Source organism: Perissodus microlepis, chromosome 11 (assembly GCF_051167445.1).
Source record: "Perissodus microlepis isolate ML-2025 ecotype Zambia chromosome 11, ASM5116744v1, whole genome shotgun sequence".
NCBI lineage: Eukaryota > Metazoa > Chordata > Actinopteri > Cichliformes > Cichlidae > Perissodus > Perissodus microlepis.
This window is the reverse complement of record NC_140471.1, coordinates 24,215,611-24,239,682: the sequence shown is the minus strand read 5'-3', so window position 1 is coordinate 24,239,682 and position 24,072 is coordinate 24,215,611. Positions and strand designations below refer to the sequence as shown.

General features: G+C 42.1%; 2 protein-coding genes and 1 long non-coding RNA gene across 4 annotated transcripts in view; 1 reads left to right on the top strand and 2 right to left on the bottom strand.

Moving 5' to 3' along the window:
• The window catches only part of LOC146377944 (uncharacterized), a 16,477-nt gene extending 5,641 nt beyond the window's left edge, over positions 1-10,836 (bottom strand). The window contains exons 1-10 of the mRNA XM_084943467.1: positions 10,627-10,836; positions 5,797-5,862; positions 5,600-5,620; positions 5,220-5,495; positions 3,285-3,405; positions 2,983-3,158; positions 2,610-2,752; positions 1,374-1,521; positions 379-560; positions 186-278 (exon numbers count right to left, since the gene is read on the bottom strand). Of these exons, the coding sequence (XP_084799593.1) occupies positions 186-278; positions 379-560; positions 1,374-1,521; positions 2,610-2,752; positions 2,983-3,158; positions 3,285-3,405; positions 5,220-5,495; positions 5,600-5,620; positions 5,797-5,862; positions 10,627-10,657 (1,257 nt within the window). The 5' untranslated portion in view covers positions 10,658-10,836. The remainder of the gene's footprint in view (positions 1-185; positions 279-378; positions 561-1,373; positions 1,522-2,609; positions 2,753-2,982; positions 3,159-3,284; positions 3,406-5,219; positions 5,496-5,599; positions 5,621-5,796; positions 5,863-10,626) is intronic.
• Positions 10,823-20,087, top strand: LOC146377943 (uncharacterized). The gene is made up of 4 exons (XR_014801619.1): positions 10,823-10,934; positions 11,303-11,381; positions 13,079-13,298; positions 20,000-20,087. It is a non-coding gene; the product is annotated as an uncharacterized LOC146377943 (long non-coding RNA).
• On the bottom strand, positions 11,966-24,072 carry mdc1 (mediator of DNA damage checkpoint 1). Of its 2 annotated transcripts, none has more exons than XM_084943465.1 (12): positions 23,999-24,072; positions 23,172-23,309; positions 21,527-22,081; positions 21,361-21,439; positions 19,985-21,219; positions 19,454-19,516; positions 16,012-19,376; positions 15,396-15,533; positions 14,302-14,484; positions 14,086-14,211; positions 13,377-13,487; positions 11,966-13,244 (listed from the first exon to the last, which is right to left on the bottom strand). In XM_084943465.1, exons 1-12 carry the CDS (start codon positions 24,021-24,023, stop codon positions 13,041-13,043), a joined length of 6,222 nt encoding a protein of 2,073 aa, XP_084799591.1. In that variant the 5' UTR covers positions 24,024-24,072; the 3' UTR covers positions 11,966-13,040. The 2 variants fall into 2 exon arrangements, with proteins under 2 accessions (XP_084799591.1, XP_084799592.1); XM_084943466.1 differs by lacking the exon at positions 23,999-24,072 and adding an exon at positions 23,546-23,642.

The window sequence follows — 24,072 nt, the reverse complement described above, 5'->3', positions numbered from 1 at the left end:
AGCCACTGCAAAAATCTGAGACCTGGACTGACGTGATCCGCTTTCTCGATCTTAGTGGGGACTCTAGCAGTAGCGTTCTGAATAAGCTGCGACTCTCTGTAAACGCTTAGAACAGCATAAGAGTTGAGACATCATTAGAAACCTCAGTGACTCAGTTTTAAGTGGGAAATAACACATTTCCTTACTTTAATATCCACCTCAGTGCTCTGTGACTTCTCCGTGTTGTCAGCCTGGGAATGCTTGGATTCCTCGCTCATTTTGGTGATGTTCTTGACCACCTTTGAAGACGTACACAGAGCAGAACTTGTCATTATATCCGAGCACACTCTATCCTTATGCTCTCCATCACATTGTCAGTAGTGTATTTTTTTCTCCAACCTGTCTGAAGGCCTCTCCTTCCTCCTCTTTTCCAGCGTTCTGGGCAATCTTCTCCAGGGCGGCAGCCCTCTTGGCCCTTTTCTTCACTTTGATCAGACAGGACAGCAGGCAGACCAGCAGAAGGAAAGCCAGCAGGCCCAGCAGGGCTATGATGGCCACATACAGTGTCTCCAGCTTATAGGCTACAAGGACACACGGCATAAAACAGATATTAATATTTCAACCGACTTCTCATTGATGTGTTGAAATTCTATTACTTGCATACAGAAGACAAATTCCAGAAGTTTTCAGCCCTCATTACTTCACAGGTACAGGAGATGGCCACATGACATTTTAAGGGCTGAATTGCACATTTAATTTTAAAAAGCTTAAATGGCTTAAATTCACACCTAAATTCACAATCTAAGCAAAAATGAGCAAAAACGTATTGCCTATGGTGCAGAGTAGACTTATTGTTCTCCGATAATTCACTGGAGAAAAGTTTTAAAAGATATTTTTTGGGTAAACTTTAAAGGGTCATATCATCACGTGGAAGAGGTGGCTGGTCAAAACAGGGTAAGGCATATAAAATGTCTAATTTCTACATATTTTTAAGCATTTTTACTTTTATTAAACACTTAAGATCACATCCACGGTTAACCATTTATGCTCCCTTTCACACCTATGGTCAACCTAGAATTACTAACTAACATAACAGTCATCCAAAGACAGTCTTCACAGTCTTCTAATTTAAAGTCATGTTAGAAATGTTATCATTGAGGGCTTAAAAATTCAGGGAAATAAGGCGAATCAAAAAACACCAAATTTGAATTTACACATTTTGAACTTGAATTTTGAAGCTAACATTTTGCATGACTTTAAACACATCAGCTCCCTTTGTAGGGTTCAGTTAGGGGGATTTTTCAGATCCAGTGTAATTTAGATGGAATGACCTTTTACCAGCATAAACAGCAATACAACCCAGTCTATTAGTGTTTTCCCCGCTCCTTGCTTACGTTTCATTTCCAAGAAGACAGTAGACACAGTAAAATTCTGTAGGTCCTTAATCGTGAACAGGCCTTCATCTTTATCATTGACGTCATCCAGAATGACCAGTGAGCCCTCCAGAGACAGACGGTTCTCGAAACCCAGCTCCGTTTGGGCCTACCATGAAAAAACAAACATTTTCACACTTGGCATCAAATACAGAAATCCTGATTAGAGCAATAAACATTAAACATGAATGACTGATGAGAAATGGAATACAAACCTATTCCTACTGACTGATACAAGGATTTAGCTCTTAAATAACATAAACAACACACACAGTCTGTTTGAAGCATTTATCAGCTATAAAACAGCCTGAACTTCAGCACAGGCACTTAGAAAAGCTGCAATTACTCAGCAGGTTACAAATAATGAGAAGAAGAATATGGGTAAATGTCGTAAACAACAAGACGCAAACATAATTACAATAGCACTTATAAAATTTGCTTTTACAATATGTTTGAAAAATGAATGCTTTTTTATGCTTTTGTGCATAATAATATGTATATATTTTTATATTATACACCACAATATAGGGTATTTGTAAATGGAAGCTAGTGTGTAGATACAATACCTGTGGATAAAAAATAATCAGCCGCAGCTTTTAATCTTTGAATTCAGGTGTATAAAATCAAGGACCGACTCGTGCAGTCTGCCTTTACATATAGAGTGAATATAAATTCCATTAATCATGTTGTATTAATACCTATGTATTAGCTCAGTTTTAATTATTAAAGTTAAAGCCAACCTGTTAACATTATTAAATTAAAGTGGATGTTTATGCTCATTTCATGCTCTGCTCCATATTTTTTGGTATGAATCTCAGTTCAAAATAATCCTTATTTATCTGATACTTAGACCCCACCCCCACCCCCACCCCACCCCACCATCTGAAACTAACTGTCCTGATCACCATCAGTATGTGAAGATGTTCCTTACAATAACAGGTTTAAACAGCAGGTGGTTGGGTTTGCTGTGTTTCCGAGACAATAAAAAGAAATTCCCTTTCACTGAAATTATACAAATTTTAAAAAAGCCTTAAATTGAAAGATTACACGTGCTGACCTTATTTAAAACTTAAGCCATGTTTAAAATCAGCATCCACATTCGTAACAGTATATGGCAGAAAACAAGGAACAGAAATGACGTACAAAAATGAAAGAGTCATAGCTGGACTATAGTGGGGGGAAAAAGGCTCTAATTACAGGTGTAAATTCTCCTTTGTCCAGCAGCAGGCGCAGTGTGGAGTCACTCTTGGGGCTGTAGTAGAGGTACACCAAGGAGCTGTTGAGTATCAGGTTGATCTTCAGTTTGTTACCGCGTTGCAGTTTCACAAACTCTTTGTGCTCTGAGACACAAAGAGGCAGAAAAGAAGGAGGGACATTTGATAAATAAATCCCAAGTCTGTTTACAGCTCCATGGATCATCTGAAATGCATCAGCCCGCAGGAGCCCATTAATGTTTCCGTCTTTAAAAAGCCATTATGGCAGCAGGGGAGGGAGGGTTAGAAGCTCATTTAAAGCAAGCCAAGTGTAGGAGAAGAACATAGGCATGAGGTGTCTTCATATGTGCTCTCACCTTTGACATTGAGACAGACTTTCCGTTCAATACCACCTTTGTTATCCCTGACAGTGTAGCTACCCTCATCTGCATCTGTAACACCGCTGAGGGTGACATAAGGACCGCCGGCGCTGACGCGACCCTGATAGCGCTCCGGTGATGTCCCTGCAGCAGTCAGCACCACCAAACCTGGTCTGCAGGAGGGAAAGTCAAAGAGGAGGAGCTTTTTCTCAACCTTTCCTGTTACCTTTGTCTCACTGAATGTACATCAATGTTGCAAAATGTCATTACATATTCTCTTGGGTTAAAATATCACCTACTTAAATGTCTCCCTGGCCTCTGTAGCTCTGGGTCTGTATTCAAGGGTGATGGGAGGATTCACCCCCGACAAATGAATACTGAATTTGTCTCCATATTTGACCATCTGCTCAACGGTGCAATCTAGAAGATAAAAGCGGAGAAAAACACTTGATTAAGTGGACAGAAAACTGTCTGAAATTTTCACAGAGATGAGCAGAGACAGAGTGACAGTTTATTTGAGAAAGGAGTAAAAAAGAACAGGAAGGATGATGTGACAGATGCTGCAAAAAGAGGACAAAGGATCCAAAAATATCAGAGTTACAGGAATGAAGGGGAAGTAATACAAACCAAATAAAGTGAAAGACAGTAAAGACGAGATAACGACAGGACACCAGCAGGCGGGGAAGGAGAGCGGAGTGGGTTGGTGGTAAAAGAGCTGCATAATTACTGCAGGGCAGCTTCACTCTCTACACACAAACAGACACATACCTCTTCATCACTTGACTTCACATTTACTCTCAACATATGGTACACAGCGCTGCGCTACGGTCGCTTTTATCAATATTGGGTTTGAGCCCACCGCTCCTCCTCCCAGCCCAAAATGCCTTCTTCACATTTGTGTGCAAGTCTAATCTCTACAGAGTCAACATTGCTGCAACTTGTAATTCTCACAGGACAAACAGGATGTGCTAACAGTAGGTTTATTAAGCTGCTGAAATTATTATTGAAAGCACAAGTAGTAGCAACAGCAACATATACCTAGTATCAAAAATCTGTATTAAAGGTATTTAGTGGGGATAAGGAGGCGTGTCTGTCTGTGTTTTGGAAATATTAACAAATTGTATGTGACTAATCGTCTTTGGCGATGTTCAGATGCTGTTTTAGAGCACTAGTAAAAACATGCAGTAATTGTTTTCTGCATGACTTTATCGATCTCTCACATCATCGTGGAGGAATTTGGCCCACTATTCTTTACAGTGTTGCTTCAGAGCATTGAGGTTTGTTGGCATTCATTTATGCACCGCAGTATTTTAATAACATTGAGGTCAGGACATTGACCGGGCCATTGCAACAGCTTGATTCTTTTCTTTTTCAGCCGTTCTGTTGTAGATTTGCAGCTGTGTTTGGGATCATCGACCTGTTGCTTGACCCAAGCTTCACCTAAGCTTTAGCTATCAAACAGATTGACTTTAGAGAACTTTGGTATACAGAGGAGTTCATGGTCAGCTCAACGACTGCAAGGTGCCCAGGTCCTCTACCAGCAACATAAACCCAAATCATCATCCCTCCACCACCGTGCTTGAAAGTTGGCACGAGGTGTGTTTTGATTAGATGCCACTGCAAACCAAAGCCATGCTGCCGTGTTCTTTGTAGAGATAAAAGGCTTTCCCCTGGCAACCCTTCCAAACAAGCCATAATTGTTCAGTCTCTTTTAATTGTACTTCATGAAGTTTAACATTTAACATGCTAACTAATCGAGGCCTGTACAATCTGAGATGTAGCTCTTGGGTTTTTTGGAGCGTCTCCGACCTTGGAGTGAACTTGTTGAAGCTTGCTCTCTTGAGAAAATTGGCAACTGTCTTGACTTTTTTCCACTTGTGAATAATCTTTCTCGCTAATAAACCTCACAATGCTTGTCTGATGTCTTTCCTCCATGGCAGTGTGTTAAACACCTGGATGCTGCAGACCTGCAAACTTCTGCCTTCGTAGAAGTGTTCACACTTACTGATGATCAGTTAATCAAGTGCATTTGATTAGTAGCAGCTTGGTTTTACTCACCGTCTTAATTCCTAATCAAGTATCAATTATGTTATTATATCAATTATGGCAATCAATTATGTGATTATTACTGTATTTGTAAAAATACAGTAAAAAAAGTATTTAATTTAGGTGTGATTTTGTGGGTTTTTAGGAATTCTGTCACTGTGTTTAATGTGTGTCTTGTTATTCTGTACCTCGGACTGTAAGCGACATGCGTTTGACATCGTCTGGCTTCTCTAGGTTCTTCACGGTGTACACGCCCTCATCTCCCTCACCCACAGCCTCTATAAGGAGATGGGTGTTGCTGCGGTCGAGTTTAGGCCGACTGTGGACCACTTTGCCTTCCCTCATCAGGTGCACATCCTTTGACCGAGGAGCAGACTTGTTATGAAACGTGACCTCCACATTTTGGGAGGGTAGTAGGATGTGGAAATCCTCTCCGTGGAATAAGGTGTAAGATTCCTCATCAGCTAGTTTTTATGGTGGATAAAGCAAAGAAACAAACAAACATTAGAGTAAAGCTCACAATATATATGAGACAAATCAAAAAGTATCTCTCAGACACACGTTTTACCTTTTAAGGGGGCAGAAAGAGCTGCAAACAAAGACAAAAGAGCATTAGAGTTAAACTGATATGAGTAATATTTTACAACCTTTTCATCAGTTAAAGTTAAATAAAAATTTCTAATTCCTCTTATAGCATAAAATGTACTAATATAACATCTAATTGCATGTCTTGTCAAAAACAAAACATGCTGACAATGGCCTTACCCGTGGTGACCAGAAGGCTAAGCACGATCACTCTGAATGTCCCCATGATAGTCGATTCTTTAGCGTCTGGAAAGAAAAGGGAAGATTAATTATGTTCAGATTAAATCACAATAAAAGCCAAAGGTACTTATTTTCCTTCATACTTGAACATAGTTTATATTTAAGTAGGAAAATTACTTGGATATCATGAAAACAGATTAAGTTCAGTGCCTCAAACAGGAAACATCTAAAAACAGAAAATCAACAAGACAATGATGATTTTTACGAGACCCTGTGGAGGTTTCTGAGTAAAATTTACAGCACTGCTCAGTTGATATTGATGGTTTGAATGGCTGGCTTTCATGCCAACACATCAGAAGCAACGCAACAGGGGGCTGCAGCAAAAATAACCATCCTATGGTGTTTGAAAGCCCAGGAGGACCAGGAGGAAAGACCTGCAGTGACCACAGCTTGACAGTGCAGCGTTTAGTAGCACACTAGCTATATACTTTAAAAAGATCATGATAAATTGAAATGTGTACATCTTTGACCTCATAATATATGTATGACCTTGTTTAATTATTTATGTAAAAGAACGTGTTTTGAACCTCTACGCAATACCTCTAAGGCTGAAAGTGCCTTTCCTCTCTTTTATCTTATTCTGTACAGGTAAAGACTTAAATTAGAAAAGATCTAACCGTCCAAAAAAAACTGTCTGCGAAGAGAATGTATGCAGGGGCTTTTGGAGTCCCTGTATATTCAATTTATCCTTCATTTTCTTGGTTCTAATTACAGGTTTTACACAAAATTGGTGCTTGAAATGCAACTTTTGTTGACAAAATAGGATATAATAGCACACAGTTCTGTATAAAAAAAAGTCTTGAGCCACCCTTTTTTTCAGATCTCAAGTTATTTCAATGGTTTTAGTTAGGCTACTTAACACTTATCCTATGACTCAATCCAAGGATAAAAAAGGCACCTAACTCAAGGGATTAGCCAGTGTTGTGTCTCAACATTACAATGTAATACAGATAATAATAAATGATAGCTATAATAAATAATCTGTTCCCATTTCTTTAATTTTAATCCATAAAACAGCTTATTGCAGCATGACAATGATCCCAAACTCACTGCCAATGCACTAAAAGTAGGTAGATATCAGGTAGATATCAGGTAGATATCAGATATCAGTCATTGATTGGCCTCCCCAGAGCCTGGATCTCAATCTCACTGAAACAATGTGCAGCCAACATCCAAAGAAAAGCTTTTAATGTCCTTCAATAAGTCTGGAGAAGCCTTCCACAAGACTACTTAAAGAAATTATAAGAAAGCTTGCCTAAGAGAGTTCAGGCTGTATTATACACTGAATTTCACTTTCAAGCCTTTTACAATTCTACTGAAGTACTAAATGACAATTTATGTTTCAATAAATTATTGCCCTTTTTTGTATTTTTGAAGCAAACCATAGAGCACTGAGGGGTTGTTCGAGATTTCTGCATCTGTACATAAGCTTTAAATCAGGGTTTTAGGTTTATGTTTTAAAGCTTTTCTTAAAGGTCTAACCTGAAGAGAGGCTCTTTCTTGTTAGGAATATGTAAATATTTATGAGGCCCAGATGTCTTTGGGTCAGTTTCAAGAGCTGCTCATTGATAACATGCCCGAATGTCTGAATGTGACCACAGTATAAAGGTGATCTGGGTAACAGTTCGACTGGTTTTCCCATAGGAATTAAAAAAAAAAAAAAAAAAGGTCTCTGTTGTGGAAGAATTCAGCTGAAACACTGGAGGGATTATTGTGATGTGAAGTGCCTTCTGCTACACAGAGGCAGCACATCAAGACAGTTTGTGCAAAAGAGATTTTTGCTGCAGTTTCATTTACAAAGCCCAGGAGGGGCCTGGGCGGGAACACCTGCAGTGCTCACAGTCACACTTAGCAGCAGATAATAAACATGCAGTAAGGATTAAAGTGTCGCTTTGTAACACTGCAGACATCACAAGACATCCCGTTCCTGCTGGAAGTGATGAAGCCTGCAGCCATCTTCACACTGTCTATTAGGCTGATCGTGTATTTCCGGTATGCCGGCCATCTAACTGGCTTCGGAGAATATATTTCTTCAAAGCCTAATACTAAAAAGGCTCTCGTTGTTCCTTATTATTTAATTACAGTAATTAGCATTTCACAGTGTATTAATCTGACAACCAGAACTGCTGTTACCCAGAAGGCCTCATGCAACCCTCTGCAGTGTGTCTGCCACATTCTCACACAGCACTCTGGGCAGAAAGCCTAAAAGCCCACTGATTTTATTGTATCTGAAATAAAATATGGAACAGAGCTGCGTCACACAGAACACTGTCTCATGGCAAATGAATAAGTGATGTCCATTCATCACTAAAACTCAAATTACACTGTAATTGTATAACAACAGTCCCCATCTTTGTTTTTCTTCTGCTTGAACCCTTTGTTTGAAGCTGCTGCATCATGCACTGACTGTGACATCTAACTAAAAGAAACCAGACTGACCCTTGAAGAAGTTAGTATTTAATTAATCCAGCAATCTGAGACGTAGGATTGGTTGGCTGTGAAGAGAACGAAAGGGGAACCGTTTGTCCATCTGTTTGCCTCAGCAGTTGGTCTCAGGGAGTCGCAACGGACAATCTGGTGTTTCTGTGCAGGATATGTGAACCAAAAAAAAAAAAAAATCTTGTTGTTGTTTTTTTTAGCGTTTGAAGCGAAACATGAGAAGACGAGGCCTGCTTCACTGAGCATGAACATGCATGCACATGACAACACGGGCATTAAGCTATAATATAATCTTATTTATACACTGCCCTGTGGGATGCCAACATAGGCACAGACTAGCATGCCATCTGCCACCCTTGCCTGACTTTCTCTCTCCTTTCCCCAAGCTTCATTCAGTCTTCGTTCCACCTCACTGGCCTCTCCGCTCAGTCTCCTTTTGTTTTTTCTTCTGTTTTCTCACTTCTGTCACCATTTTCGCATCTACAGATATTACCTTCTACCACCGTGACCTTGTTCAACTCACCCTGTCCTCTTCAGCTGCCTTCTTTAACTTTCTGTGCTTCTGTTTGACAGCTTGGTGTCATTTCTGAGTGTATCTCCGCTACATTTTGTGTTCTCACTATGACTTTTCTCAACCCGAATCCCATGCCTCCTGTCTCAGGGCAGCTGTTTCATTTGCCACTTTCTCTGAATTTTCTCTGGCTCTCTCTCACTCTCTCTCTTATCGTGTCTCTTTTATCCTCTCCTCCTCCTTATCTTATATAATCCAAGCCAATGCATCCCACTCTGAAATCAAAGCCCGTGCCTGTTCCTTCAAACGCCAAACTCCCTGCTTACGGGAGACACAGTCAGATCTTTGTCCATGGCCTTTAAAGAGGCGGAAATGCCTTCAGTGACTGCAAATGTGGGGCAACTACAAAGCAAACTCTGTCTTTAACCTCCATCATTTCTCCTTCATTTTCACTTAACTCGTTTTCTTTGCACGGGGAACACGGGGTCACGTCCCCCTCGTGCTGAGTAGGCAAGCTAGCTCAAGCTCAAGTGAGCTCAAGCAGGTTTACACAGAAGTACGTACTGCACCCTGCCTTCACAGAGCAGAGAAAAAGAAAGAAAGAAAGAAAGAAAGAAAAAAGTATTGTTGCATCAAGAGACACATGTGGGAGTGGATGAAAATGGTGCATTTGATTGCATCATACGTCAAAAACGAGCTTGGAGGTTTCCCCTTCACCAAAAGAAAGAATGGTGAAACATCACTGCAGATCTCCTCTTGTTGAAAAACAAAACAAAACAAATTCAAAGATCTCGTCCAAGCAAAATCAGAGAGTATCATTTTTGTACCATTTAGTAGAGGAAGCCTGTAGCAGCTGACAACCTATTTTCTTACAAAGCTCGCTGCAGTGAACTAAAGGATGAGACAGGTTTCCACCATATTGCTTGCACCTGTCAGATTCATTAAAATCAATGGACATGAGGGAGGAGCGGGGAGGTGGAGGAGGAGGGAGCTGGTGGAGCTATGTGCAGCATTGACAAACATGGTAGGAGAGGTGATGAAAGAAAAGATGTGAGATATATTCATGTTTAAGATGAAATAATTGTGCAGTGATAGAAAAAAAATGACTGGTTGGATTTGTTGGGTGTTGATGCTGTGCAGCAATGGCCACAGTTTACGAGCAGGACTGCAGGCAGAGGCAAGGCAGAGACAGCCTGTAGGCCAAGGCTTCCTCTGAGAAATGAAGCTATAAACCAAGCTTTTAAGTCTTAACAGAACATTTACCCAATAGACCACACAACTAGTACCACGAGACACTAAAATAAATATATCTATATAATTTCCATATAATGATTATATTACCAGCAATAATTAAATTAATCAAGTATGTCTTTGTGTTAAACCTGCTTAGATGAGCCTGCATGTTGTTAAAAATGAACATTTCCCCATCCACAATTTACATTTCTGAAATTTTTTTGAATTTTAATTTAAACAAGATGAGTAATATATATATATATATATATATATATATATATATATATATATATATATATATATATATATATATATATATATATATTGAAAACAATAAATATCCACAAAGCCCGAGCTCCACGCCGGGACCGTTTAACAGGTAACATATTTTCACACCTCTCCTCGTTCCCAGTAAAGCGTGCAGTTGGTGATAAACCCCGCAGCTCGGAGTCTTATCAGCCACCTCAGAGCCGGGACAGCGCATCAGGCAAAAAACTGCAGAATTTAACCCGTCACGTACCGGCCACGTTTAAGGCACACATCCGTACATGTATGTGAAGAAAAACGGCGCTCTGCGGCGCACTTACCTTTGAGTGGCCGGCTGGAGCTGCGGTGCATTCACGGAGCAGACTGTCGGGATGCTTTCAGAGGTGAAAATCTGTGCGGACGTCGCCTGATTTCTCCCTCGTCGTCTCCCTCCCTTGCAACCTCGCCCCCCTCAAGAGCAGCACTTCACGACTCGGGCTCAACATTTGGAAGATGTTCAGAATATGTCGGGCTCTGCTCCCTCTCGGAGCCACTCGACTCGTGTCGGGAAACACCGGACACCCTTCGTCCGCGAGATACCTATGGTCATCTGACAGCTAGGGGGGGTATTTAACGAGGTACCAGCCAGGTGATGCACGAGGATACTGATAGAGCACAAAGCTGTTTATTGCACAGCATTGTCCACTACACATTCCTGTACATATACTGATCCACTTTAATGTCATTATTAATGTTTTTACTGCATTTAGTAAGCTTTAAAAAAAAAAAACAATTATGGTTTTACTTTGTTGTATATCGTTGATATGTTTATATGTACTTAATTTTTTTAATAGGCTATATTATCTTTAATTTGAGACATGCTTTTACCTTATTAAAGTATTTGTTGTTTACCTACTTTATCTACCTACTGTTTTTACCACATATTTTTTATACAAACACAAAAAATTGTCCATCATTTCCTCAAACTATTGCTTTGTTTTCTTTTTTTCCAAGAAGATGCCAGAAAAGGGAGAGCCACTTATGCCATTTGGGGTCACCACAGTAGATCAGCCATCTCCATCTCACCCTATTCCAGGTATCCTCTTCTTCCCCACCAAACCTCTGCATGTTCTCCTTACATCCACTCATCTCTTGGTGGTCTTCCTCTTATATTCCTGCCTGTTGGCAGCTCCGTCTTTAAAATCCTTTATCCACTTCACCTTTCCACCTCTCTCCGTTTCATGGTCTTGTTTTGCTTCTACTGATTTCTGTACCTCTTCTTTCTGCAGCATACCTCCACTTCGCTGGGCTTTCCTCCACATCATCTCTCTGCAGTTAAAACCCTTCCACTCATCACCCTTGTTCTTTAAAATCAGTATCAGTACACATCTCCATTCCTCAGACATCCTCTCACTCTCCAAGGGCGTGTCAAAAATATGGTCAAAAATCTCCACACCTCCACAGGTGGACCAACCACCTTTCCACTCTTCATAGCTGCCCTCACGTCCTGCTCACTAATCCTCTGCTCTTCCCAATTTATCTACCCTCTTCTTCATTTATGACGTCCTCAGTAGTCTAAAATTACAATCAAATCTACTGAAAAACAAAAAGGTTTAACTTGAAAGTCAATTTTTGGATTTAGAAACTTCAGTCTGAAATTTTAAACTCAGCACAGTGTGGTTACAGCTGGAAAATATTTAATGTTTTTCATTCATAATGGAGACATTTAATTATTTGATACGAGGACAGACTTCAAGTTAAGGCATTAGCAGGCTAACAGTTCTAAAAATGACAAGCTACCATCTTTAAAACACCAGTGACACAGCAGTGACAGTGAGTCAGTAATCAAGCTTTGCGCATTACACAAAAAAAATACACATCCACATATAAAGCAAACAGACATCGATGGCGAGAACAAACACCATAAAGGCGTTGATGCAGAAGGTACATCCGCAGTCTGTCTTGTTCTCTCTGGAGGAACAGGATGGGATAAGGCCTTAATGGAGTAGATGATGGTGGTTAATGGAGACAGAAAAAAAACCCAGAAAGACACGTGGGTAGCTTCGTGATTATCTCCATTTAAAAAGGCACTATGAACTTCTTATGTAGGCCGGAAACGAGCTTTTTCCCTCTGACTACAAGGCTGTTGGATTCCACAACAGACACCATCTCCACATCCATTCTCCCATCCACCATGATTTACACAAACTCCCTCTTCAAGGTTGGTTACCTGCCAAACAGGCTGATTGAGCTGAAGCAGTTCGCACACATGGAGGGTACCAGCAGTTTAGCAGTGTTAATTTCCTGCTCTGCTTGTTTCTACATAAAAAACAAGGGTATGAAGTAGAGGGGAGGTAGCTTTAACAGTTTCAATGTGTTTGTGTGTACAAGGCAAAAGAAAAAGACTGCACAAACAAGGTTAGAAAGAAAGTTTTCACCATTCTTCCAAAATGTCTTAAGTTAACTACTTTTCTGTTCGTTTCTCAGTTCATTCTCTTGGAAAGTTGTAAAATTAGCTTTAAATATTTGATGATGGACAGTCAAATAATTCACATTCTTCCAGCACTGATGTCTGTAAATGACGCATTTACATCAGTGGACAATCGACAATACATTCAATACAGTCTTTCACAGTCCAATAGCTAACAGGTGTTTTACTGGTCTACAGTTTTAAAGTGTATCCAGAAATGACGGACAAACCTCACAGCTAAAGATTTCATACACAGACAGTCACTGTATTTTTGCTCCGGGAGTACTAAGTCTTCCTCCTGCCCCTTCCTCTGCCACCTGCAGGTTGTACATTTGCTGTGGAAGGCGAGAGTGTGTGGGACTGAAAATCGAGTTTCTGCTGCAGGATCCCTGTGAGGATGAACTCAGCGGTGACGACAGGGAGAGATGCAGACAGAGCCGGGCGACACAGAGGCCAGTCCTCCTCGCAGGAAACCACTACAGTGTGAGGCTAAGAGCCAGAGAGGGAGACGGGGGTGACAGAAAATAGAAGAGGAATTAAAATGTAGGTAATAAACATCATAAGCAAAGACTTATTTCATGTAACGTTTGGCCGGAGAAGGGCTCTCAGCTTAACTGGCACCTTATTAGAAGAGGGCATCTTTGGTAGAAAGGTAGCTCCACTGGAGGAAATGATGTCCTTCATGTGAACTGGCTCTGGCTTAACCGATCTAGTAACATGGACCTCGTATCCCTGAGAGACAGAAAGAAGGCAAAGCATTTTGCTCTACTTTTATTTGGAATACATCCAATGGTCTATTTGCTTTTTGTCCTAGGACAGCTGGGATAGGCTCCACCGCAACCCTGAATCCGATAAGCGGTAGAAAATAGATGGATGAGTGAATCTATTTTTATTTAATCTCTTCAAGAAATTTAGTAAAAGCCTCCTGGGATTGAAATTTGATATTATATGTCTACTTTTAGCTGGTATTATGTTGTAACAAAGTATGCCTTTACAAGCTTCTATGAAATAGCGCAAGCTGAGAAACATAATACATGCAATATAATCAGTATATTTACAGCAAATATCAAATTACTTTCCCCTAAGCCACAGAATGATGATAAACAATCCACAGGCTGCTGTTTTGAACATTTGAACATTGCTAACAATAAAGAGGCTCAAAACAATGCTCGAAGGGAAGTATTAAACCAGATTTAGACTGAGGATGACTCAAACGTTTATGGGCTCCCATCACGAAAACATCATGCACCACCCCCGTGCCGTCTGCTAGTGGAAATACTGTTAATGGCACACTGTCAACCTCTCACTCTAAGGAAAAATGAGTGAGTACCTTTAAGAGAGGCTGGCTGCTGGCAATCCTTAGAGACTCGTGCAAGGAGAAATTAAACTTCTTCTCCTGCTCAGGATCCTTAACAATAAAAGAGGAGGGAGACAGGAAGCTCCCAGCTTTGCCACTCTAAAACAGAGAAGAAGGTTGACTATTATCATAATATACATCTGCAATAAATTAAGAGAGAACTTTCTGACTGCAGTTTTTCAAACATACCTTTTCCAGCCAGTCTGTAGTGACGATTGGAATGCCTTTGGCCAGAGCACAAAGGAATTTGACAGTCCTGCGCACTTTGTCAGTCACAAGGCAGTTCATGTCTCCCACACCTTTAGCCATGCTGCCGCCTAAGCGCGCCAACACTTTCTCCCCTGCTTCATCCATCACCCCCGTGAACAGAACCTGTGAAAGCAAAAGCCTCAAGTCAACTTAATCTGCCATGCAGGCAAAATAGAGGTGTGAAATTAGGCATTTCTCTCAAAGAAAAGCACTGTCATGCATTTTACAGTCATGCCCCAGAGTCAATTGAAATTTCAGAACAAGCTGCAGGAGGTTAGCAGAACAATGATTTCGTGAGCTCAAAACACCTGCTCTCATCTGCACGAACAAACCAAAAATAACTTTAACCCTGCACAAATTGATTACGCAGCTCTAAGTGTGACTGCAACGCTTAGTGAAATCCTTTTACTTTCAATGATTTGGATGAGTAGATACTGCTGTTATAATAGACCACTGTGCACAGAGGTTAGATGGAGGAGGCTTTGTGTTTAGTTTATTATAATGCGTCCAAATATCCAAAAGTTTTGAGCAGGAGCGGTGACTTCTGAAAGCTTCATCGATAATATGATGCTAACAAAACCACACCATGAATTTTACAATTCTATTAGGACACTGAGTAAAATGTTTATAAGACTAAAGCCTGATGAATTGACAAAAGATTTAAACACTATATTAAACTGTAATTGTAAACATACATGTGCACTCATTTTAAATGTAGTGCCAGCAGCATGTTTCAGGAAAAACTGGGAAAAAACTGGAAGAGCATGTAATGCTAGCACCACGTGGTGGACTTTCCATAAATAATACGTTTCCATGGCTACAGCTCAGTAATATGACTGAGAGCATTGTCGAGATGCTAAGATAGTTTAGAATAGTGTTTCTTAATATGATGTTTAGTATATAAGAATACAAGTATAGGATTTGTCACTATGATTCCGATGTCTTAGGCTAGGTTTGATCAGCCTAGCTACAACCGTATGAGCGTCTCTTTCCTAAACACAAAATGCGTGTTTTGCTAACACAACCACAGAGACCTTGTATGCCTGGTCTGCAGTTTGTAGTCGACCACTTGCTGCTGGGGATGCAGAGGAGGAGCGAGGACTCTTTGCCACGGGAGAGAAATTTGCAGGAGCTTGCCGCTTCCGGGATACGTTGCTGGTTGGAGTCTGGGGCTGTTATAGGGGAGAGGGTAGGTAAAGACAGGGAAAACAAAACAGGTTGAAGACAGCGAAGGGCAAAGTATGGAACATGCAAAGAAGATGGTACAACATCTTGCACCAGAAAGCAAACACCATAAAATGTAAGTGGAGGAAGTGACTGGATGACCACTAAACCACTTAATTCATTAGCAGTGATGTGGAGCAGGTTAGACTGCTCTAGAGAAAGTGGAGGAAACAGAGAGAGTAACTCATGTTGATGGTAGTTCATCAATATTGAAAAGGCTGACTCAGAGAGGAAAATGCACCATAGCCTTGAGCCAAGGTAAAAGCCTTCCTTCACAACAGAACTTCTCGACACTAATTATTTACTACTCAGCTTTCCATTTCATCTGATTTACCCTTCAATGTTAATGCATTTTTGTTTCAATCAAAACCGCATCTTTATGGTTTCCATTTGGCCGCGTATGTTTAAAAGTGAAGCAATAGTCACCTCTGATGCCTCCAAATTTGCATCTTGATTTGTGGCGGTTAAAGATGTCCCACTTTCTTCCAGCTCCTCTTTCTTCTTTCTCGAGACCGCTGATTGTCGACCTCTGACTTTTTTCTCCACAGTCTCACCCTCCATCTTTTCTCTCTCCTCCTCCTCCACCTCTGAGAGAGACTCTTTTGCGCCCTTCTTTGCCTGAGCGGTGGATGCTCTACCTCTTTTCTTCCCTTGTAAACTAACAGGAATCTTATCGTTTGTTTTGCCTTTTCCTTCTTCCTCGTCTGTTTCTGCCGTTTTTGAAGATCTTTCTGTCCTTTTGCTGCAGCTGAGATCTGCTCCAGTATTTGCCTCCAAGTCTCTCGTTGCTTTTCTTTTATCTTTAGCCTCATCATCATCCTCATCACTGACCGCAGGAGCAACTGGTTTCTCCACAGTTTCACTCTTCACTGCTCTCTGACCTCTGCCCCTGATATTTCTTTTAGGTAGTGATTCCTCGCTGGTGCATGCTTCCTCTTGCTTCGACTGGTCTTCCTCATCTGTAGCTGCACTGGCTTGTTGTCGCCCTCTAGTGGTTGTAGCCGGCTGAGAGTCCTCTTTACCATTTTTATGGAGAGCCTCATTGGAGGACTCCTCAGCTTTCTTGCCCTTTCTTCCCCTGGCAGGGCTTAAATTCTGATCACTTTGACTCTGACTAACAGAAGGGATAGAGTCTGGGTCATGTTCTGTTTTCCTCGCTCTTCCTCGCTGCCTGCCTCCTCTTCCTCTGTTATGAGAGCTCACGCTGCAGCTTGAAACCTCAGGGGTTAGTGAGTTGGACGAGTCAGGCTTGTGCTCTACGGCCCCTGCAGCCACAGTGGTCCTTCGATTGCTGCTTCTGGCGACGGGTTTCTGGGGTGTCTCACTGGTCTTCCTTGTCCCTCGGCCTCTCCCTCGGCCTCTGCCCTTGCTTTCCTGGGTGTGGACACTTGAAGCAGACCTCTCCGAGCTGACCGAGTTGGAGGAGTTTGAGCGTGATCTGGTTCTCCTTGCTGGGAAATCGTCATTGGTTGATACAGTTGAGTCTTGGTCTGGCTCTGCTGTGCTCTGTGAAGCAATAGTTCTTCTGGTTGTTCTTCGGCCTCTTGAAGGCGTTTTGGATTTGTCTTGTTCCTCTTTCTTTTCTTCCAGTTCTTTCAACTGTTTTTCTTGGGCTTCTTTTTCTTTCTCCACTTTCTCTCTCTCGAGTCTTGCTTGCAGTTGTTGCTCCCGCTCAAGCCTCTCTTCTTCTTCTCTCTTTGCAGTTTCTTTTTCTTGTTCCTTTCGTTCCCTTTCTAATCTCTCTTTTTCTTCTCTTTCTAACCTCTCCCTCTCTTCTCTTTCAATCCTTTCAGACTCTATTTTCTGTTGTTCTTCCTTCTCCTTGATTTCTCTCTCTGCTCTCGCTGCATCTTCAGCCTGCAATCTTTCTTGTTCTTTATTTACTCTTCTTTCTGTTTCTAACTTCTCTTCCATGAGTTGCCTTTCTATCTCATCCTGATGCTTCTCTCTTTCATCAGTCGTCCTCCTTTCTTTATCATTTTCTTCTCTTTCTTGTCTGAGATCTGCACCATCTTCCTCCTCTCTAGATTTCCCATCTTGTTGCTTTATCAGGCTCTTATTCACAGCCTGCTTGTTTCTTTCTCTTACCGGTGGTTCATCCTCTTCCTCACCATCATGTTTCTGCTGCTTCGTTATCTTTCTCCCTCTAGCCCGTTTTACCGTTTCCTTATTGTTGTCACCATCAGACAAAGGTTTTCCACTCCTTCCTCTAGTCTGCCTCTTGGATGGTCCAGGACACGCCGCCTGATCTTCCTCTTCTCTTGGTTTTGCTCTTGTCACTCTTAAATTTGGAACACAAGCTCCACTGGTTCCAGCTTCAGATTCTTCTGAAGACGATAATCCCGTTTTTGTTGTCGAGGGTCGAGTTTCAACAGGGGTCATTTTAGAATTATCGACTGGCTGTGTCTCTTCTTCAAGCTTCATCTGCTTTGCTTTTCTTTTCCGTGGACCTGGAATTGAGTCCTTATCATCACATTTACCTGTCACTACTGCCGGGGTTTCAACATCAGCACTAGTGAGGGGCTGCGTCTGCTCCTCTTCAAGCTGAAGTGGCTTTGCTTTTCTTTTCCGAGTGCATGCAATCACGTCCTCTTCATCACTTTGCTGGCCTTCATTTGTACTCAGGGGCTGAGTTTCCAGAGCAGAGACTTCAGAACTAGCAAGGGGTTGCGTCTCTTCTTCAGGCTCCAGCTGCTTTGCTTTCCTTTTTCGTGGGCCTGGCATTGAGTCTTCATCATCATCGTCACATGTAGCCACGGGCTGGGTTTCAGCAATGGAGAGCTCAGAGTCTGCAACAGGTTGCGTCTCCTCTTCTTCGAGATGAAGCTGCTTTGCTTTCCTTTTTCTCGGGCCTGGCATTGAGTCTTCATCATCATCTTCACATGTAGCCATGGGCTGGGTTTCAGCAATTCCACCGTGCATGGGCTGGGTTTCAGGAAGCGACAACTCTGAACAAGTGAGATCTTGTGTCTGCGCTTCTTCAAGTGGCAGTGGCTTTGCTGTTCTGTTTCGCTGAGCTGGAAATGAGCCTTCATCATCACTTGCTTCACTGTCACTTGTACACATGGGCTGAGTTTCAGTTACAGACTGAGCGTCGCTGAGGCCCTTCTCCTGAGGCTGAGCTGCCTTTGGACCATCCTCCTTGAGGGATCTCGGCTGAATTTGTTGAACAGAGCAAACTGGATTTTCAGCTGCCAGATCCTCCTCTCCTGCAATAGGCAACATTGGTTGGGTTTCTGCTATGGCAAGAGTAGAAGAGGCAGTAAAGTCTGAAGGCTGTGTCTCACAAGCATCATCATCTGCATCATCCTCAGCGTGACTGTACGGCTCTGCCACATATGCCTGTGTTGCTTCTAAGGCCACATCTACTTGATATCGCTCAGGCTCTTTATCTTCTACATAGTCCTGTGTGGCCTCCAGGTTCGCGTCATTTTCTGCAGAGGATCTGTCTGCAGCTGACATGGCTGCATATGCTTGGGTATCTTCCAGGTTCACACCCCTTTCCACAGAAACAAAAGCTTGGGTGTTCTCCATAGCTAAAGCTTGGTCTGGACACTGCAGGTGGCTGCTGTCAGACAGTCCCAGTTGGAAAGACTCTTCTTTGGTAGATTGGTCATTTTTATTGTCACAGGAAGACTCAAGTACAAAAGCTTGGGTTGGTTCCTCACTGCTCACACAGTCACGGCTCTGAAATGTAAAGGACTGCGTCTCAGCCACAGCAAAATCCTCCTCCTCCTGGATGTCTGAGCAGGATGACAATACCACAGGTCTTACTGCAGGCACTGCCGCTCCTGTTGGCCAAGAGAAAGAAATGAACTAATGTTTTTGAAACAGACTCGTTTGACATTATTAAAAGTCATTTACTCACGCATTAATGAACCTGAAGAGGGACTGACGAAGGCTTGAGTTGCCATGTCTTCCACTTCTTCATCTGAAATCCAAAGTAAAAGTCAATTTAAACTTGATGCTTTCTCATCGCAACACAACAAACACTTTACACGATTGGATCGAAGAAGTTAACACAGAATCTCAAGTCCACTCACTTAAAAACAGATCGATTTCTTCATTTCAAACCTCTCTCTCCTGCAGGCGCCGTCTTCATTTTGAGCACCAACAATACACTTCACATATTTTGTATTATTTTCTTTGATTATATTTCTTTTAGATTGTATTTTTTGCAATTACTGCATTACAAGTCATTGTGATATCCTGTAAAGAGACCACTGTAACATCACAGGCTAGTTCTATCCTCAGAGTGAGCCTCACCTAAAACTGTGCCACTGATGTATGTCATATATAATCAGTTACTGAATTTTAGAAAGTATTTAGAAAGGTAATGCAATAAAACAAACGAGTAGATATTTGCAGTCTAAATGAATTCGGAAGATTGATCGATTACCTGACATCTGCACAGGAGTGGAGCAGTTCTGCAGAAGGGGAGCCAGCAACCCAGGTGTAGTTTCCCTGTGCAGCCCGGGCACCTGGTCCTCACCTTCTTCTCCAATATCTGACTTCTTATCTTCTGTATCACCGTCGACTCTGACATTAGCTGGTTTAGCCTCATCCCCAGCAGGGGGCATGCTAGATTCATCCACATCTGTATCTGCATCAGAATCTGCCAGAGAAGCCTTTAAAGTTGGGCCAGGAGAAGCTGACGAGGTTGTGACACCAACAGGTATAGCCAGAAGAGACGCATCTTCCACATCTGTGTCGCTGTCAGAGAGAATCTCCAAATCAGCATCTGCAACTGCAGTGGGGCGTGAATCTGCAACAGCAGCGACCACTGAGGGTTTACTGGTGGCAGGGACAGGGAGAGCCTCGTCATCCGTGTCACTCTCTATCTGCAGGTTGTCAGGAGCCACAGGAGCAGATTTAAGAGCTGTAAGCTTAATATCTGATTTATTAGGCGTTTCATCTGTTGTATTTTTTGCTTCGTCCTCATCTACATCAGTGTCACTGTGGAGGTGAAAATCTTCTGACTGCACTGAAAAAGCAGAGTCTGCTGTGTGCGCACTCTGACATACTGTCGGTCCTGCTTTTGTGGCAGCGTCTGACACGACCGCATCATCGTCCACATCAGTGTCACTGTCCATGGTGACGCCTTCAGGTGGAATAACTGAAACAGCATGAGGAGTTTTGGCGTTCTCATCAGAGGAAGGCAGAGCTTTGGGAGCTTTACCTGAAGCATCATCATCCTCATCGATATCTGTGTCACTGTCCATGTGAAACTGGGCCGTCTTTGGAGGTTGATCAACTTGTTGGTTTGTATTCAAGGTCACAGGGCCCGCTGATACCACTTCTTCGTCCTCTCCCTCCACATCAGTGTCACTGTCCATGTTAAATGCAGGGATTGCGTCTCTAGAGACTGCTGGTGTTGACAATTCACCGTCTCCTGTAAAACTGGCATTGCTTTCCTTTTCCACTGGCATATGCCAACCCCCTTTCAGAGACTTTGTCCCCGCTTGCACTGCTCTTTCTTCCTCCTCTTCACTGTCCTCCACAAGTGCGACCACTTTTTTTTCCTCCAACTGCTGTCGCGTCGCATCTACATCTGTCTCCTGTGTGGTGAAGCTGTCATGTCTGTTTGGTTTATTTTTAGAGGAAGAAGAGACTGTCGTGGGGCTTTCATTGTCACTGTAGAACAGGGAAAAAACAAATTAACAGGTCTTACAATGAACAAGTCAAACATATGTATTAATGGGGTATGGCTAAGCCAGTAGTATAATGACAGTTACAAAAAGAATACCAATAAATAGCTTATTTTTATGGGTATACCTTTCAGGGACAACTTTGTCTGGGGGACTCAAGAATGACGAGCTGATGGGGCTGGATTTATGGGAGTCAGAATCAGACACTACAAAGAGAATAAAAGTGAACTTGTAAACACTAGGTCCAAAAAGCATAGCTTCAATAGTTATAAATATTTACATAATGTACAAACCTAGAGTCCTTCGTCTTCTTTCTCCTCTTACTCCTGTTTCGCTGTCTGAGTCAGATTCTGGGACCAAGGTCCCCTGTGGCTGATGGGGAGTTTGCTCAAAGGTCAGGCAGCTGGCTCTGACAGGAGTCTCTGTCCCTCCATTGACACATTTCTTGCTGTCTGTGCTTGTGTCATCTCCCTTTTCTCCCGAGGCATCTGGCAACTTGGTCTTTACCCCTGAATTTTGTCTCAGAGGAGAGCTTGCGTCCCCCTGAGAAGAGTCTACGCCACAAATGACAAACTGACACGGGATGTCCGCCACCACCAAACTGTCACCTTCACTGAGGGCATAGCGTACATTAGGAGTCAGCTTTAAGCGGCCCTTGCGGGTCCCATTCATGCTCCCTAAGTCCCAAACCAAAGCTTCTATGTCCACTTCACTGCGACAGGCACGTCTCCGGTACACACAAAGGCAGATAGTAGCATGCTGTTTGGACACTGAGGATGCCGGCAAGGGCACAGTGCAGGAGTTGGGGTCACGGCCAAGCACATTATCACCCAAAAAGAGGGGAAACTCTGTGTGAAAGAGAGCATCATCATCAAAATGCTACTCCCAAACTGGCTTTCCTATTTGTTGCCAGTCAGTTTTGTTTAGTTTATTTTACTTTATTTGCTTATAAAACATCAATTTAATTGAGAGAGACAGAACATTAACCAAAATCCAGGAAAAAAAATCATTACAAGTTATGATTTGGATGTCATTGAGTGAAGTAAGTATTTGATCCTCTTGAATCCAACCAGAATTCTTGCACCTGCAGATTGGCTGTGTACAACATTACAATAAATCAGAAGAATCCATTTTTTACACTCCAACCGCTCCATCAACATGGGCAGGACCAAAGAGCTGTCAAAGAATGTCCTGGACAAGATTTTAGACCTGCACGAGGCCGGAATGGGCTGCAAGACCATCAGCAAAAAGCTTGGTGAGAAAGTGACAACTGCTGGGCCAAAACTACATGGAGGAGGTTGTTAATGATCTGAAAGCAGCCAAGAACACCACTGATAACATACTACACTGTAATGGATTGAAATCTTGCCTTCCCTGTTCAAGAAGGCACATGTACAGGCTCGTCTTAAGTTTGCCAGTGAACAGCTAAATGATTCAGAGAAGGTGTGGGATAAAGTGCTGTGGTCAGATAAAACCAAAATTCAGCTCTTTGGCAGTGAAATTCGGAAGTGAAATGCAGAGTACGACCCAAAGAACACCATCTCCACAGTCAAGCATGGAGGTGGAAAAATTATGCTTTGGGGCTGTTTTAATGCTGAAGGTACCGGACAACTTCACCGAATTAATGGATCAATGCACTAGACCATGTTGATCCTTTGCCAACAAGAGTTTCATCACTAACTATTAAGGGGGACCAAATATTATGTAATGTGTTTATATTGTCCCTCTTTATTAAAATGAAACTAGCATACTAATTAGAGACTGTTCATTTCATTGTAACTGAGCAAAGTTGCAAATTCTCCAAAGGATCAAATGTTTCCCCCTCTGTATGCAAGATTTACACATTTCCCACGTGTGGGACTAATAAAGGCTATTTTATCTTAAGTAGTACCAGACTGTGCAGATCACGTGTAAAAACAACATCAGTTAGCCACTCACCTGCCTCAGGTATGTGTTTATTTTTCAAGATGCACAGTTTAGCCAACGGTCGTCCCCTCTTATTTTCGATCTCCTCTTCATTATCTTCCTCATCTGACTCCAAGATTGAGTCACTGATCATCTGAGTAGCATCCATTCCTGGCAAAGCGCAAGACAGGAAGAGTGCTGCACATAAACATGGGTAACATAATGCATAAACTGTAACGTTAACGCATAATTAAGGTAACATTAGTTTTAACAAGGCTTTAAAACAAAGATCGAATAGCCTAATTAGAAACCTGTGCAGCTAACGTTAGCATGAATGGCTAATTGACTCCCACCCACCATAGCGTTAAGTTAAAGTTCATCGGTACTTATTGACTAGCTAACTGTACCTGTGCCGTTGTATTCCTGCAAACACCCAATGTGTAGTGATCTAAACAGCTTTAAACAACGCGGAGGCAACTTTTATCAAAAGTGTATGAACAAGTCTCCTCTAAAATCGCATCTCTGTAATACCACTTCCGGTCAATATGAAGACAAAATCTGCTAACCGCTAGTTTGTGTGATTCAACCATCGACATCACAGATTTTATATGTCTGCAACCCAGCTGTCAAATTGATTATTACTAGCAACGAGGCATATGTAAGAAAACCATTTCTGCTCCTACTTTCAGGAGAATTATAATCGCAACTTTCGAGTTTAATTACTTTGAAATCTATGAAGGAAGTAATGTGATTTGTACGGGTGACTTGACTGAAAAATGTTTAACTGACGCCCGGTGTTAGCCTGCAGTGAAGGTGCATTAAGTTTAAACCTAAGAAAAAGATCGTACTCGGACACCCACCTTCGCACGCCATGCCTTGTCCCATGTAGATAAACAAAAAATGTCATGAGCTTCCTGGAAGTGATTAACCACGC

Excerpts from the sequence above, each read along its gene's own strand:
- mdc1 (XM_084943465.1), bottom strand. The coding sequence starts at position 24,023 with ATGGGACAAGGCATGGCGTGCGAAG. Across the intron at positions 21,440-21,526 it reads AAGAAGACGAAGGACTCTAG|TGTCTGATTCTGACTCCCAT; the intron begins GTTTGTACATTA and ends TTCTCTTTGTAG. Across the intron at positions 19,517-19,984 it reads CACTCCTGTGCAGATGTCAG|ATGAAGAAGTGGAAGACATG; the intron begins GTAATCGATCAA and ends TTTGGATTTCAG.